Below are 15,082 nucleotides of genomic sequence, written 5' to 3' on the forward strand. Positions count from 1 at the left end.
TGTTTTTTGCTGATAATCGGCCTTAGTAACGTGAACCTCTTTCCATTTTTTGTACTTGTCCTTTTTGTCTTTCAGTTTATCAGAGAGATCTTTGTAGAGCCATGCTTGTTTCTTCCTGGATTTCAGTGGTATTGTGCTGGACTATGCTTTTATGATTGTATTTTTCAGTTTCCCACACTTGTGTTGTTTTCCCCTTTAGGATTTTCATCCATGGAATCTTTCCTAGGTTCTCTCTGAGTTTGTTAAAGTTAGCTCTTTTGAAGTTTAAGACTCTGGTTGGATTATTTTCTATTGTTTGCATTTGCATTATATTGAATTCCAGTATGACGTGGTCACTTTCACCCAAGGTTTCTTAACTTCAGCTCCTTCTATCACTTATTTTCAATTAGTAAGAATTAGATCCAGTATAGCTTTACTTCTAGTTGACGATTGAAAGATGGTTTATCAAAAAATTTACAGATGTTATACGCACAATTTGTTATACTCTGTCCTGTTATAGAATGTATTTTAAGTTTCTGTTTTTCTTTCTGTAACATAAGGTAATACTAATAGCACTGTTGAAGCCAGGGAAGTTGAATCATGTCCATTTTTGTTTTTAAAATGTACATTTAATAAAATTTGTAAAAGAAAAAAGAAAAGAAAACTCTTCTAGATTTTTAGATTTATACAAATCCCCTAAAATGATGGCCATTACACAATGATAGAAATCATGATGTCTCATTTGTAGCTTTCAGCCGATTACTCCAATTTCTTTTCATTCAGCTTCTTCCCTATTTGAGGAACATCCAGTTCAACAACAGTGCTGGAGAGGAAGTCTCCTTCTCAGAAAATGGGTTGGGATCTGCTCGTTATGATCTTCTCAACTGGGTTCTCCTCCCCAATCTATCTTTTGTCCACATGAAAGTTGGACAAATAGATCCTGGAGCTTCTCCAGGCCAGGATTTCAACATTAACTCCAATGAAATTGTCTGGGCAAAAAAAGTAAGCTGGAAGATAAAATAAATTCAACAAAAGACTTGTTTTCTTCTGGGGATTCAACATATCCTCCTCCTTCCTAGAAAACAGGTTACTGAATCAAAACTTTGGCAACCATTTTATGAAAAAAACTATTTTGCATGTAACATATTTGAGGTCTGATTTGTGACATGTCAAAAAGGGTTGAGATTAGGAAGAAATTCTTCTTGAAATCCAAGATGCAGTTACAGCAGCCAACAATGGTTTCCATGGACCATTCCCATTCAGTTGGATCCCCTTTTGCTTTAGAAAAGCTATAGCAAAATTCACAAGCTTTATTTGCATGTCAAATCTGAGTTCCAATCTCCAGCATCCATTGGTGGTTTGGAATGGAACTGGCCTTAATCTCCCTGTGCCTTTTCCTGGTTATGCTAGACCCCAGTTAACCATTTCTTTTGAAGACATTCTGATGATGGATATAAAAATGTACAAATGAATAAATGAAGCACATTCGATTCTTCGGCCACCTACGTTATTTCTCTTTTCTCTTTCAGAAGGTGCCCTTTGCCAGGTGTGGCATGAAGAGGTGCCAGGCAGGAGAGAGGAGAAGAGTTCCAGAGGGCGAGCAGGTTTGCTGCTACCAATGTGCCCCTTGCCCAGAAGGGACCATTTCTAATCAGACAGGTAATGCACACTTTTAAGTGTATATTTTCCAGGATCAAGCAAGCCATTCTGGTAGATTCTTTAAAATAGTCATGCTTTTCAGCAGAACCTCTGAGTTTATAGGTCTAAACTATCCTGCTCCCCTGACCATCTTTCCTGCTGCTCATAAATTTAATGCAAGATAGTTTCAGGGCACAATTCATGGGTTCCCTATTGGACTTTCTACTCCTTCTCTTACAAGCCACCAGGAAATCCAGCTACCAATCTTTTCACGAAGGAGAGGAGTGTTAGGTTCAAGGTTTAATTTTCATTATTTCGGGTGTGCTTCTTCTGTCAATAGTATCAGTCTCCCAGGAGTTTGATAGAACTGTTGGAGAAAGAGAAGATGGATCTACCTATGTCTGCCTTCTCTCGAAAAAGAGTTTGAATGAGGAGATACAAAATACAAAGCAAGAAAGTTGATCCAAGGAGCTGAAAACATCTTTGCCTCTGACTAATGTATCCTCGGGATTATAAGTATTAAAAAATGATTAGCCCTTTTTGATACACTATGAAATGTAAAGTGACTCTTGATTTCAGATGCTCCTCATTGTGACCCCTGCCTAGAAGACCAATATCCTAACAAGGGCAAGAACCACTGCATTGCCAAGAAGATCCACTTCCTTGCCTATCAAGATATCTTGGGATACATTTTAGTTTCTCTAGCTCTTTGTCTCTCTATGATCACATCTGCAGTCCTGGCGATTTTCCTTAAGCATTGTGAAACACCAATTGTCAAGGCAAACAATCGAGATCTCACCTACATCCTGCTGGTCTCCCTCCTGCTCTGCTTCCTCTGCTCCTTCCTCTTTATTGGTCGACCAGGAAACCTCACCTGTCTCTTGCGACAAACTGCCTTTGCCATTCTCTTTTCCCTTGCAGTTTCCTCTGTCTTGGCAAAAACTGTCATGGTGGTTTTGGCCTTCATGGCCACCAAACCAGGGAACAAGACAAGGAAACTTTTAGGAAAACCAATGACCAACTCCATTGTCATAGCTTGTCCCATGGTCCAAGCAGTTCTTTGTGCCATCTGGCTGGTAATCTCTCCCCCATTTCCCAATTTGGACTTCCATTCGCTGGTAGGAGAGGCCATTTTGGAATGTAATGAAGGCTCAGCTTTAATGTTTTACACTGTCCTCGCCTACCTGGGTTTTTTGGCCTTTATCAGTTTCACTGTGGCTTTTCTGGCTAGGAAATTGCCTGACAGCTTTAATGAAGCCAAGTTCATTACTTTCAGCATGCTGGTCTTTTGCAGTGTTTGGATTACCTTCATCCCCACCAATCTGAGCACCAAAGGGAAGTCCATGGTGGCCGTGGAGATCTTCTCCATCTTGGCCTCTGGGGCTGGTCTGCTGAGTTGTATCTTTTTCCCTAAATGCTACATTATCCTATTGAGGCCACATCTGAACTGTAGGGAAAATATAATAAGGAACAAAAATCTCTAACTAAGGCAGCCATGGGGAAGATATTTATTTTTGAGACATGATTAGTAGCTCATGACATTTCTGAAATACGATAGCAGAGAAGAAGGAACGTGTCCATTAAATAATGCCTTATCATGTGTTATAATAAAAATCAGTTGAGTTGGGTGATATAGAAATTCAATCAATCAATCAATATATCTGTTGTTAGCAGGAATCATGTGGCCTTTTTCACCCCATGTCTTCAATTGTCTTCAATTGTCCCCAGTGAAGTTGAGGACCCTATGTAGAAATAAAGATTGATGTTAAATATATGTTTTTTATTTCAAGAGGGATATTTTCTCATTTTATTTTTTTTAATTAAATATTTTACTATTTTAGCATTTTAAAGGATGATGTTCCATGTCAGTGTTTTTGAGCATATATGTTTATCTCCATAGTCTCCTGTGAATCATAGAATTCTCTGCTGCTGTTCATTTTTTGTGTGTGGTGGAGATGAAATCGTCAATCTGTTACCCAATTCTGCTCTGCTGCATCTTCAATTGGCAGAGTTTATGGTTGGGATGAGAAAATAATATCTGTATGCACACATTGCTTTAACTATCCCTTGTGCCATTTCATATCTCAGATAACAATATAACATAGATGGAAGGGACCTTGAAGGTCTTCTAGTCCAACCCCTTATTTCTCAGAGCTCCTCTGTAAATCATGATGCTCTACGATAATTGCATCCCCATAGAGATTTGCACCTGTGCAGAATCAAAATGCAGGACCCAAAGCAAATAATCAAGGCTCACTGCAGTGTTTTATTAGTCAGAATGTTTTTTGGAGGGAAGGTGCCTCTTCCAAAATAATAATGGGAGACACACCCCTGCAGACAAAGAGATGAGCTCATATCTATACATTTAGGAAAGGATGTAAGAATGAAAGGATACATATATAAATATTTTAAATAAATAAATATTCATAAGTAATAACATAATATACCTCCTTCGCTTCCGTCCTCTACAGAGAACAATAGTTACAAGAAACATTTACATCTTATTATTATTATTTTATTATTATTATTATTTTAATTTATATGCCGCCCTTCTCCCAACGGGACTCAGGGCGGCGCACAACATATTTAAAACAAAACATAAATACATTCCCCCCCCCGATAAAACCGAATTAAATCAAATTTTAAAGTTGTGTCTCTATCAAATTGCTAAAAAATAAACCCCATATAAAATCCTCCCTAGGTCAGGTCCGCTTNAGGAGGCCCACTCTGTGGGAGCGTACCGGTCTGAGGGAGGGGATCTGCGGCAGAAGGCGGTCTCGGAGATAACCGGGTCCTATGCCATGAAGCGCTTTAAAGGTGGTAACTAACACCTTAAAGCGCACCCGGAGGGCCACTGGCAACCAGTGCAGCTCGCGCAGTAGCGGTGTCACATGGGAGCGACAAGTCCCTCCCATCCAGGGGCTGCTTTGGAAATGTTCTGATATTGCTTATGTCTGGATGTGTCTATTAAATAATCCTATTGATCGGAAAACTGATTTTCCCCACCCAGAGAAAACAATCCCCACTGAACCCTATTGTCCAGCCCCACAAAGAGTTGAATGCAAACTAAAACATATCCTTAACCCTTCTCGAGAGACACAGAAATCTCTCTATTGTCTCGGAAAACATATACTTTTGATGGATTTTCTTAGTTTGAGTCAATCAAATAGGGTATAGTTTAGAAAGAGCCCATTACATCAGTGCAAAGGCATTATCCAGAAAGAGAATGTGACTAAAACTAGGAGGATCTTCTCCTGAGTAGAAAGTCTTTGCCAATGGAGAAGATTTCCTCTTTGCCACTTGAGGTCTAGAAACAAATATGCGATGTGTCAATTCTGCCATCACACCACTGCAGCCCTGCTTTGCATTGATGGTAGCCTGACAAAAAATGTAAGGAGGGGGATAGAGGGATAGAGGGAGGGGGGATGACAGGAACTAGAAGTGCCAATCAGAGACAACAATTGGACAATCCAAGGACACAGACATGGGAATGGAACGTGAACGCCCACCAAAGAGGCACCAAACTTTAGAGCTGTTACCCGAACAACTAATTTGAACCTTATTCGACACTGGCAAACTGACCAGGGGGAGGGAGGCCTGGGAGAAGTGAAAAATATCAGCTTTATATGGGAATCCTCAGGTCTGGCTTTTCCTACACTGTGACCACTTGGCTTTAGGAAAAGCATACCTTTCCCCGCAAAATGAATCAAGGGTCTTTCTTTTCAAATGCCCAAGCTGGGACAGCCCTGACAGGAAGGCTCTCTATTAAATCAGTGTAGGTGTAAGATCCTGTGGAGCAGTTTGATGGTTGGATGTTAGAACTGCCACTCAAAAGAGAAAATGCCTCCTTCCTTAAATTGGGGACGGGATGTAGAGAAAAGGGGGAAAGGTGTGGCTAGACGTCTAGATCTGAGAGGTGTTCCCAATCCTATTGTGGGAAGTCAGACCCCCCCCAGAGAAATAAATATTTTGGGGGATATTAAAAAGGCAGAATGTTATATTTCCCCAAAGGAATAATGGAAAATCTTAGGCAGAAATCACCACTCCCAAGTCTCTCTACCCCAAACAGAAACCAGGTCTGTAGAAATGCAGATGTGATAATCCTGTCAGAAAGTTGGAGCCAGGAAGCTTGGTGCAGATGAGATTAGAAAGACCAAAATCCCTAGAATCAACAAATCTCATCCCAAAAATCCAACACAGGACATAGTCATCAGCCACACCCCCAGGGAAGCAGTTTAGGACATAATAGATTTAACCCACCACCATCAGACTACCAGAAAAGCACACGCAGACTCAGGTCAAAGTTCATGCCACAGGAACAGAAAACAAAAGCCCAAGAAGGTATAAAAAACCAACACTCCCAGCTACATGTGGTAAGCTTTCTCAGAGCCACCTTTCTCTCTGGCTCTCCTCTTCAATAAACTACAACCTTCTTTCTAAAGCAGTCTCCATTTTGTTTATTCCCAGCTTGGACTGGACCCTGATGAAGATTTTTCTTTCAACGCTACTATTTGGAAATGTTTCAAGGACCAAATGATACTTTTTTACATTCTTATTTATAATATTGATGACTCTCCCAGATAACAAGGACACTTGGTGGAATACAACAAATTGATTAACAAAAAAAAGAAGGCATACTGGATACTGGATGAAAATTGGCCAGTATGATGGGATCCAGGAATAGTTTCTTCAAGAGAACAAGGCCTCCTTGAGAGATGCAGGAACAACATCTCTCTCAAGGATGAATTTATGCTGGATTCAGTTCCATTCCTGGGTCTGATCCCAATAACAGAGACTTTCTGCTTCCAGTCCTGTTTCTTACCTCCATCTTCTTTCTTGATCTTTGGGCATTCAGACCCTCCACAGCTCAATACCATCCTTTTGAACAAATTGAAGCTTTTAAAAAAAACCTACCATAACTAACATCTGCTTTTGGAGGAGGAGCTGAGAGACCAGGAAGACATCCAGATTGTACAGCAGTCCTAAGTGAGTCAGTGCAATGTCATGCAAGACCAATGTCCCCACTACTGGGAGAACCAATCATCCACAGCTACTCGATTTTGCTAGGATTAAAATGGAGACTCTTTCTCCCCATCCAATAGACTTCGGGCACTAGGGCAAAACTTTGCTTGGTCAATCAATGGCTGTATATTTGAATATCATCAAGGTAAGGATGATACCTGACCATGAAATGAGAAGGCCTCACTGAGATACCTTGAAAATCAGATTTGGACTCAATGCCTCCCCTCCAGTCAACACTGAATAGAAAGAGATTCAGAGAATGGAGAGAACCACATAACATCATGCACCCTTTTCTATTACCACATTCGATCCAGAGGTGTATCATGGGTGATGATGTCTTTCCCACACCAGTTCACAGTTCTGAAGACATACTTCCCAAAACAAACACAGCAGAAAAACTTTTATGATTCCAACACATTGTTGGATAACCCTCCTGTAGAGTTTAACTTAACCCGACACCTTGAGAGATCCACCTGCCAACCTTTAAGTTCTATGGGAGACGTCAGAGACTAATTTCATCACTTGCCATGTTGGTATTTATAAGCCACTTATTCCATACAAGTATTGATATGATTGCCCAGACTTACTAGGGTACAACTGATTGTCACATGACACTATGCCTCATGAATACTTATACTTTCTAAACAAACTGTGGAAGAGGCCATACTCCACCTTGTGTGCACGTGCTCAGTTTCACATAACTCTAATACCCAACTTCACCTTGACTCTCAACTGAATCTGCTCTGTGGATTAGCAACAGGAGACTCAAACTTGTTTTTCTCGATCTGGAGTATGAAGAGTAGCTATTGCTCAGTAAATAGGACAATTGCTTTTCCATGAAATTATCAGAAAAACAGTAATTTCTAATGTATCCCCTATAGATTTCTATCTACAAAAATCTTCTGAGATAAAACCTGCTTTAAATTATATACTCGGAGTTCTCCTGGTGGGGGCAGACATATTACTTCATCTTGTCTTCCAAAGAGCTGACTCTGAGGTTTGGTGAGATTCAATTGGGTGAGACTCAGCTAGGCTTAGTTTCCTCTTTGGTCACAGTCCAAGTTAAGAGGAAGCATGGTTGATATAAATTTGCATTGGGGGCATCAAGGTGACAAGTTCTACCTGCAATTCACCTTCTGCCCAAACCTGGATTTCTGATCTAGGAAGAGAAGGTGAGAAGAATGGTTGGGCTGCGTCTCCTACTGCTGCTGCTCTTCTGGTTCCTGCCTCCACCGGCTGCTAAGAGTATGCAAACTGGGTGTGTGTTGACAAACACTTTACAGATTACAAGAGACTTTTACAGAACTGGTGATTTCATTATTGGTGGGAATTTTCCTCTGGGAACCATACATGCATCCAGTATCCACAACTTTCAGAAAGACCCATCTCTGCTTAAAGAAAGTATTTTGTAAGTTTCACTCAGAGCAGAAAAATTAAAATAATTATTTGATTGCTTTGTATTCAGGGACTCTTTTCAGAAATACTTGTTTTAGTGATGTTTGCAATATCGTATCATAGTTCAGATCTTTGTGCTTTTCTCAATAAAGAGCCAAACTCATAAAATAGGCAAGAATTCTCTATCTTTTCAGAACTCTTGATCAGCAATAGCAATAGCACTTAGACTTATATACCACTTCACAGTGCTTTACAGCCCCGTCTAAGCAGTTTACAGAGTCAGCGTATTGCCCCCAACAATCCGCATCCTCATTTTACCGACCTCGGAAGGATGGAAGGCTGAGTCAACCTTGAGCCGGTGAGGATCGAACTGCTAAACTGCAGACAGACAGCAGCTAGTAGAGGTAGCCTGCAGTACTGCATTCTAACCACTGTGCCTCCACAGCTCATCAGGAAGCTAATAAACCACCCAAAATGTGAGGCGAAGAAGTTGACTTACAATATTAGTTTGGCCAGAAAGTCATGGTGCAAAACTGAAAGAAGCGGTCAACCCCTTGACACTCTGGAAGAGGTTTAAGAAATGCCTCAGTTTTGGAATCAGGATTGCTCTGACCCCACTGGAGGCTTGTACTCAGCAATGATTACCAGACCAGAAGAAGCTGTTCCAAGAGAGGACCAAATTGGTTGGGGTGGAAGAAGAGCAATTGGGAAGGACCATACCCACTGGAGCAAAAGTGAAGAAGGGAGGGACAATAGAGAGGTATAAAATGATCTGGGATATGGACAGACAGGATTTTCTCCTTTCTCACAGAACCATCAAATATTAATCAAGGAATATCCTTAAGAAAATTAGAATGGAATGGAATGAAATGGAATGGAATAGAATGGAATAGAATGGAATAGAATAGAATAGAATAGAATAGAATAGAATAGAATAGAACTGGAAGGGACCTTGAAGGTCTTCTAATCCAGCCCCCCGCTCAAGCAGGAGAACCTATACCATCTCAGACAAGTGACTGTCCAGTTTCTTCTTAAAAACCTCCAATAAAATTTGGGACTTCCTACTGCAAAGGATATTTTTAAAAAAACACGATAAATTCCACCAGCACACACAAGCTTTCCTTACAATTTCCCCAATGATTTTCTCACTGTAGAGTCATACCAAAGAATTACCAGCAGTTGACAGCCTTGGTGTTTGCAGTCACAGAGCTCAACAAGGATCTAGTTCTTCTCTCCAACATCACACTTGGCTTCCACATTTATAGCAATTTTCAGACTGAGGTGGCGATTTGCTCAAACAGTCTCTCCCTGCTCTCCACACGGGGCCGAATGGTTCCGGGTTACAAATGTGACAGGCAGGACCCTCTGCTCTCTGTCATTGGAGATCTCAATCCCAAATCCTCCAGGCTGATGGCCTCCATCTTCAGCATCTTCAAGGTCCCACAGGTAAGAGGGCCTCATTGGATACAATATCAGGTAGACAAACAAAAAAGTGAAGACACAGAGACATAGAAAAGACAAAGGTGGGAAAAGGTGTTTTGGGGGACATATATTTATATTTTTTGTGTCGAGATATGTTTTTATAGAACCCAACAATGATAAGTAATGCAATAATTTTGAAATGTGGTATTTGCCAAGAGGAATTCCTTCCTAATCTATTCTTCATCAAAATGTAGAGTAGTATATTCTCTGTATTAAGTTGACGGATTGTTCCCTTGGCTTCTGACATGTCATCACCAGGCATCACTTCTTCCTAATATGTAATCCTTCTTCCTAAGAAGGCCAGAAAATTAAGCTTGCCATTCAAAGTGAGCCAGCCTAATAAGTGAGGCAATAATCCACATAATGGTGATCCCTAAAATTTACTCTCTCAAGAATCTCACTTTCTCCAGCTCGGCGTTGGCTTTGAGTCCACTCAAGGAAGCAGAATAGTTTACCCTTCCTTCTTCTGGATCAATCCCAAGGAATTTCCTCAATATGAGGGTTTAGCCCAGCTGCTCCTGTATTTCCAGTGGAACTGGGTTGGATTTATTGCCTCTGAAAGTGAGATTGGAGAACATTTCGTCTCATCTCTGATGCCAATGCTTAAGAAGAAGGAGATCTGCCTGGCCTTCAGTGAAATGTTGAAATTGGATTTTCTTATTATTACAATGTTGAACTTTCTTCCTATTCTGGAGACATGGTCTAAAGCTGAAGTGATTATTCTGTTTGGAGACTCCAATAGTATTACAAATGTACAGGTAGCAATGAATGTCCATGAATATTTGACAAAGACATCATTTTGGAAAGTTTGGATCTTAACTTCCCATTGGAAACTTAGCGTGGTGAGGAATCCAAACATATTGAAAGCAGTCAAGCCCTTCCATGGGGCCTTGCATTTTAGGCACCACACCGGGGATGTCTCAGGATTCAGCCATTTCCTCCTGTCTTTAGACCCCTTGAAGTCACAAGGGGACATCTTTCTCCCACTATGCTGGGAAATGTTGTTTGACTGCAGGTTCCACAAGCCAGGCAGGATCCTTCCAAAAGCGAAAAAACAATGTACAGGAAAAGAGAATTTGCAGAGTCTACCTTCTTACATTTTTGAAACTAGCATGGAAGGTGAAAGTTACAATATCTACAATGCCGTTTATGCTGTGGCACACGCATTGCGTGCCATGCATGGATCTGGAGGACGACCAACCATGACGAGGCTTGGAAAGAGGATCTCAAATATTAAACCATGGCAGGTAATCTCAGTGACTTTTTCTCTAGTCCACAAATTCCTAGTTACCTATATGCATTTCTTGAATCACTGATTAAATATCTGTATGCTATCGATGTATCTAAGAAGAGATTAAGGTAGCAATTATTTTACAACAGAGGGATAGAATCAAGATCACGTGAAGTGTTAATACCACTTTACAATGCCTTGGTATGGCCACACTTGGAATACTGCATCCAGTTTTGGTCACCACGATGTAAAAAAGATGTTGAGACTCTAGAAAGAGTACAGAGAAGAACAACAAAGATGTTTGGGGGACTGGAGGCTAAAACATATAAGGAACGGTTGCTGGAATTGGGTCTGTCTAGTTTAACGAAGAGAAGGACGAGGGGGGACAGGATAGCAGTGCTCCAGTATCTCAGGGGTTGCCCCAAAGAAGAGGGAGTCAAGCTCTTCTCCAAAGCCCCTGAAGGCAGGACAAGAAGCAACGGATGGAAACTAACCAAAGAGAGAAGCAACCTAGAACTAAGGAGAAACTTCCTGACAGTTAGAACAATTAACCAGTGGAACAACCTGCCTCCAGAAGCAGTGAATGCTCCAACACTGGAAGTTTTTAAGAAGAGACTGGACAGCCATTTGTCCGAAATAGTACAGGGTTTTCTGCCTGAGCAGGGGGTTGGACTAGAAGACCTCCAAGGTCCCTTCCAACTTTACCATTATTATCATCATTATTATTATTATTATTATTATTATTATTATTATTATTATTATTATTATTATTATTATTATTATTATTATTATTATTATTATTATTATTATTACAACTTTAATTTGCATTGTGAGAGTTTTTTTGTTGAAAAGGAATAGATGGAGGAAAAAGAGAATTAAACCAAACCAAGAGCAAAGAGCTTCTTGGAAGCTTCTGGAAGGACATCAATGGTTGCCTGAAATATAGCTGTGACCACTCCAGGGAGGAGTGGTCAGCCCAGAGCATGATGACAATCTGGGTGCTTTTGTGCAAAATGCTTTAACAGATCATTTCTAGTCTTAGTGAGTACATTTGCAGAAGCATCCCAGTTTCTCTCAGTAGGTAGCCCGAATCCAATCTGTAAAAATACACTCAATTCATTTTAATGTTGGTTTAGGTTACTGTGGCTTAGAATTCTTGGGTGAATCCACCCCATTTTTTTAGTATGACATTTCTTGTACTGCTTTGTTTGTTCTGTTAAGCCTCTGTCCACCTCAGCATATGCAGCAGAACCCAACATGGTCCTAAAGGGCTCCTGATCTGAAATTCATCAGACTTTTCAACATCAAAGGCTAAATTATTCCTCTCTCGACCCGTGAAATAACAAACCCTATATTATTTTAGAGAAATGGCTGTCCAGTCTCTTCTTAAAGACCTCCAGTGTTGGAGCATTCACCGCTTCTGGAGGCAGGTTGTTCCACTGGTTAATTGTTCTAACTGTCAGGAAGTTTCTCCTTAGTTCTAGGTTGCTTCTCTCTTTGGTCAATTTCCACCCTTTGCTTCTTGTCCTGCCTTCAGGCGCTTTGGAGAATAGCTTGACTCCCTCTTCTTTGTGGCAACCCTTGAGATATTGGAACACTGCTATCATGTCACGCCTTGTCTATCTCTTCATTAAACTAGACATATCCATATTCATCTCTGTTAGTGAGGATTAGATCCAATATGACTAATCCCCTAGTTCCCTTCTCTACTTTTCAGGAGACAAAGTTGTCTGCTAGGTTTGTCAGGAATCTGTTTGATCTTCCACTTGGTGCAGAGTTTGTCTCCCAGTTGATGGCAGGGTAATTAAAGTCCCCCATTACTATAGTGATGTGCTTCCTACCTACCTTAGTTAGCTGACTAGCAAAAAGTTCATCTATTTCCTCTGTTTGGTTGGGTGGCCTATAGTATACACCTATGGTAATGTCATTTTTCCCCTTTTATATTGACCCAAATGCATTCAAGACAGTTTTCATCATTGTTGTGCTCTATTTCTGTAGAGATGTAGTTATTTCTTATATAGAGAGCAACTCCACCTCCTCTTTTATTTAGTCTATTTCTTTTAAATAATTTAAATCCCTCTAGCTGTGTGTTCCATTTGTGGGTTTCACCTCACCATGTTTCGTAATGGCAACAATATCATATCTGCCCTCATTTACGTGAATTTCTAATTCACCTTGTTTATTGTTCATACTCTGTGCATTGGTGTATAGACATTTGAGTCCTTTATGAATGACCCTGTGTTTACTTTCTACATAACCTGTGTGGTGCCTGGGTTCCCCTATTTTCTTACCACCTGTTTGGTTACTGCACTTTTTGTGGCACTCCCTATTAAAAGCTTGATTTTGCTTGATAGCAAGATTGATATTCTTTTCCACACACACATCTATATTACATGCACTGCTAACCCTGTAATTTTTTGATTGCCAAGGACAGGGATGTATCAATTAACTCATTTCCCCCATTGTTTATTTTAAATATTCCTCCAGGAAATCTGTGAGTTTATTGCCAAGTAACTCAGTCCCTTTCTTTGATGCATGCAAACCATCTCTTTTGTACATTATTTCATTGGACCAGCTACAGACATTGTGACTAATATAACCAAAGCCTTCCCCTTTACACCACTCCTTTAGCCACATATTGAATTCTGCTATACGCTGGCCTTTTCCATTTTGCTTCTTATACACTGGTAAAACACTGGAATTGAAGAAGCCATGATATAAACATCCAATAATAAAGAGAATATGTTTTCATTTTGGGGATGGAGTTGAATATTTGATGTTAGTTCTGAGTGCTTAGATCTCCACCAAGGGCACTCATTTAGCTTTTTAAATATAGACACATCTCCTAAGATGATGGCCATTACATTATGATAGAAACCAGGATGTATTATGTGTAGCATTCAGCCAATTAATCCAGGTGTCTTTTCTTTCAGATTCTTCCCTATCTGAAGAACGTCAAGTTCAACAACAGTGCTGAAGAAGTCTCCTTCTCAGAAAATGAATTGGTATCTGCTGGTTATGATCTTCTTAACTGGCTTTTCCTCCCCAATCAATCTTTTGTCCCCATTAAAGTTGGACAAATAGATCCAAGGGCTCCCCCAGGCCAGAATTTCACCATTAACTCTGATGGAATCATCTGGGCCACAAAAGTGAGTTGAAAGGAAATCTTATAAATTCAGGAAAGGCTTCATTCTCTCCTGGGGCGGCAGAACATCCTTCTAACTGGAAAACAGCTCTATTGAACCAGAAAATATTTCAGGAATTTTTTGAAAAAACCTGCTTCTGAATTTAACACATTTGAGATTTGATTTTGAAAAGTCCAAGATGCAGTAGGATTGGAAAGAAACCTAGGATACTATTAGAGCAAAAAACAGTGATTTCTATGGACAGTTCCCATTCAGTTGGATCCTCACGATTCCTTGTTTCTTTGCATTTTGAGATCCCATTTCCAATCTCCAGCATCCATTGGGTCAGGATTACCACTGGCCTGAATCCCCCTGGAGCTTATTCTTTTTTCTGATAGGCCATTTCTTTTGGAAGACATTCTAAAGATGGAAACAAAAATATAGAAAGAGACAAATGAAGCATACTTATTACTTAGGCCATCTCAAACATTTTTTTTTGTCTTTTAGAAGGTGCCCTTTGCCAGGTGTGGCATGAAGAGGTGCCATGCAGGAGAGAGGAGACATGTTCCAGAGGGCAAGCAGGTTTGCTGCTACCAATGTGACCCTTGTCCAGAAGGGACCATTTCAGATCAGACAGGTAGGGCAGAGCTCAAATGTTGATTTTGCAGGAAGTCATTCAGTGAGGAAAAAAAATTAGCATCAATTTTGGTAGCATTCTTTATCTGCTTCGATATATTCATACTTTTCAGCAGACCATCACAATTCATGAATCTAATGTCATGGTTCCGAAAAGAAGCAGCTTTTCAAATACCTTTGAGGCTTATTTACCTTAAAGAATCCTTTTATTGCTACATAGCTTCGGCACGTACAATAATGAAGCCAAAAACTGAAACCTCCCACCCCCAATCACCTGTAACAAAGCATAACTCACTCCTTCATTTTACAGTCATCAATCACATTCTCCAATTAGTATGAAGTGTGAATGGTCCCGCCCCTACTTCTTCTGTTACAGCTGACCTTGGCAGTGCTGTGCTGAAATATTGTTATGGTTAACTAGCATATTTTCCCATCCACTAGGCTAGTATTGTCTGCTTTAACTCTAGAAGTGATATGCAGGCTAAATAAAACATGTTTGCTTCTTCACATATGACAAGCAAGAACATCCGATGTTAGCAGTCTTGACATCTAAACTATACTATCCTCACGGAAC

General features: G+C 40.3%; 1 protein-coding gene across 1 annotated transcript in view; it reads left to right on the top strand.

Annotated features, from left to right (window-relative positions):
- Positions 1-9,363: 9,363 nt before the first annotated feature.
- Positions 9,364-15,082, top strand: part of LOC114922747 (vomeronasal type-2 receptor 26-like) — a 7,769-nt gene continuing 2,050 nt past the window's right edge. Inside the window, exons 1-3 of the mRNA XM_029284609.1 lie at positions 9,364-9,480; positions 13,681-13,752; positions 14,461-14,509. Of these exons, the coding sequence (XP_029140442.1) occupies positions 9,364-9,480; positions 13,681-13,752; positions 14,461-14,509 (238 nt within the window). The remainder of the gene's footprint in view (positions 9,481-13,680; positions 13,753-14,460; positions 14,510-15,082) is intronic.

The sequence above is a fragment of the Protobothrops mucrosquamatus genome, unplaced genomic scaffold (assembly GCF_001527695.2).
Source record: "Protobothrops mucrosquamatus isolate PMUCROS unplaced genomic scaffold, P.Mucros_1.0 scaffold760, whole genome shotgun sequence".
In the NCBI taxonomy this organism is placed as follows: Eukaryota; Metazoa; Chordata; class Lepidosauria; order Squamata; family Viperidae; genus Protobothrops; species Protobothrops mucrosquamatus.